The sequence below is a fragment of the Lupinus angustifolius genome, unplaced genomic scaffold (genome assembly GCF_001865875.1).
Source record: "Lupinus angustifolius cultivar Tanjil unplaced genomic scaffold, LupAngTanjil_v1.0 Scaffold_15_200, whole genome shotgun sequence".
NCBI lineage: Eukaryota > Viridiplantae > Streptophyta > Magnoliopsida > Fabales > Fabaceae > Lupinus > Lupinus angustifolius.
Genome location: NW_017718851.1, coordinates 1 through 1,611, shown reverse-complemented (window position 1 = coordinate 1,611; position 1,611 = coordinate 1). Strand labels below are relative to the sequence as shown.

The window sequence follows — 1,611 nt, the reverse complement described above, 5'->3', positions numbered from 1 at the left end:
TCTACTAACTAATAACTATCCTTAGATATAAGAAAATGACAGAATATGATGATGCCATAAACTTGTTTTATACAAAAATAATGGAGAATGATGTACCTATATAATGAAAGGGAAATATCAAAGAGAGTTGATGAAATGGAATCAATCTAATAGCTACTTCTCATCTATTCGTCTTGGCTAAGGCCATACAACAGCAACAATCTTTCCGTGTGTATTTGAAAATATACATAGTTAATTCTATATTCGAATAGAAGGTGAAGATTGAGTTAAATAGTTGACAGTCAATGTAAAACTTTATCGAATATCTGTAATATAAATTAACAATATTGTTCTTTTATGGTTAATCGGAATGGTCAGATTCGAGGTTTGGGTAAGGTTTTTTTGCTAGTATCTGAGTAGAGGTTAACTTGGACCCGCCAGTGGACATACCTGAAAAGGTTCTCCTACGAAAATAATGAGAAGGATATTCCTGATGTTCAGTCTCCAGAAAGCCTCCTGAACTCTACCTGAACATCAGAATGCAGCATCTAGCTCTATGAGTAGGCTGGATAGATTCCTTCTTTCGCCGGATTGGCTGAATGCTTGGCCGAACTCAACTCAATGGGCTATTAATAGAGAATTCTCTGACCATTGTCCCGTTATTTTGAGATACAAGAAGTTGGAGAAAGGTCCTATACCTTTTAAATTTAATAATTGCTGGTTACATCATCCTTCATTTGCGGCTGTTGTCTCAAATTCTTGGGCTAATTCAGATGTTGTTGGTAAATGGGCATTCATTATAAAAGAAAAATTGAAGCACCTGAAGAAGGATATTAAGGTGTGGAATAAAGAGTGTTTTGGTTGTCTTGACCCAAAATTGGGAGTTTTAGTTAGTGATATTCAAGCCATCGACCTAATTGGTGAAGCTACTGCCTTGGATGCAAATCAAATTGCAGATAGGAAGACTCTTCAAGCGGAGTGGTGGAAGACAACAAGTTTGAAAGATAGCCTTTTGAGACAAAAATCTAGAAGCAAATGGTTGAAGGAGGGGGATGCTAATACGAGTTACTTTCATGCTTGTATTAACAATAAAAGGAGGAGAAACAATATTATGGGATTGTGGATTGATGGGACTTGGTGTGAAGAGGGCAATCTCATTCGGCGTGGAGTTTTAGATTACTTCAAATCCTTGTTCTCACATGTGCCATCCACGAACCCAACTCTGGATGGGGTAGAGTTCAGGAGGCTTTCTGATGTTCAGAGGTCAGGATTAGATGTTGCATTCTTAGAGGAAGAAATTAGACTGGCAGTTTGGAGTTGTGCTGGAGATAAAAGTCCAGGGCCTGATGGGTTCAACTTCAAAACTTCAAATTTTTTCAAGATTTTTGGGATACTATCAAGAAGGAAATCATTCTCTTTGTTCAGGAGTTCCACTTATCAGGGAGGTTACCTAGAGGCCTTAACTCTTCGTTTATCGCTCTGATACCGAAAAGTAATAGCCCTACGAAGATACAAGACTTTAGACCAATTTCTCTAGTGGGTTCTCTATACAAGATTTTGGCAAAGATCTTGGTTGGGAGGCTTAAAAGAGTGATGTGCTCTATTATTAGTTCCTCTCAATCAGCTTTTGTT

At 37.7% G+C, this 1,611-nt stretch overlaps 1 protein-coding gene across 1 annotated transcript; it reads left to right on the top strand.

Annotated features, from left to right (window-relative positions):
* Positions 1 to 535: 535 nt before the first annotated feature.
* On the top strand, positions 536 to 1,462 carry LOC109337945. Its single transcript, XM_019575040.1, has one exon. It carries the CDS (start codon positions 536 to 538, stop codon positions 1,460 to 1,462), a length of 927 nt encoding a protein of 308 aa, XP_019430585.1.
* The last annotated feature ends 149 nt before the right edge of the window (positions 1,463 to 1,611 follow it).

What these genes read in the sequence shown, in the direction of transcription:
- LOC109337945 (XM_019575040.1), top strand. Translation starts at nt 536, where the DNA reads ATGAGTAGGCTGGATAGATTCCTTCTTTCGCCGGATTGGCTGAATGCT.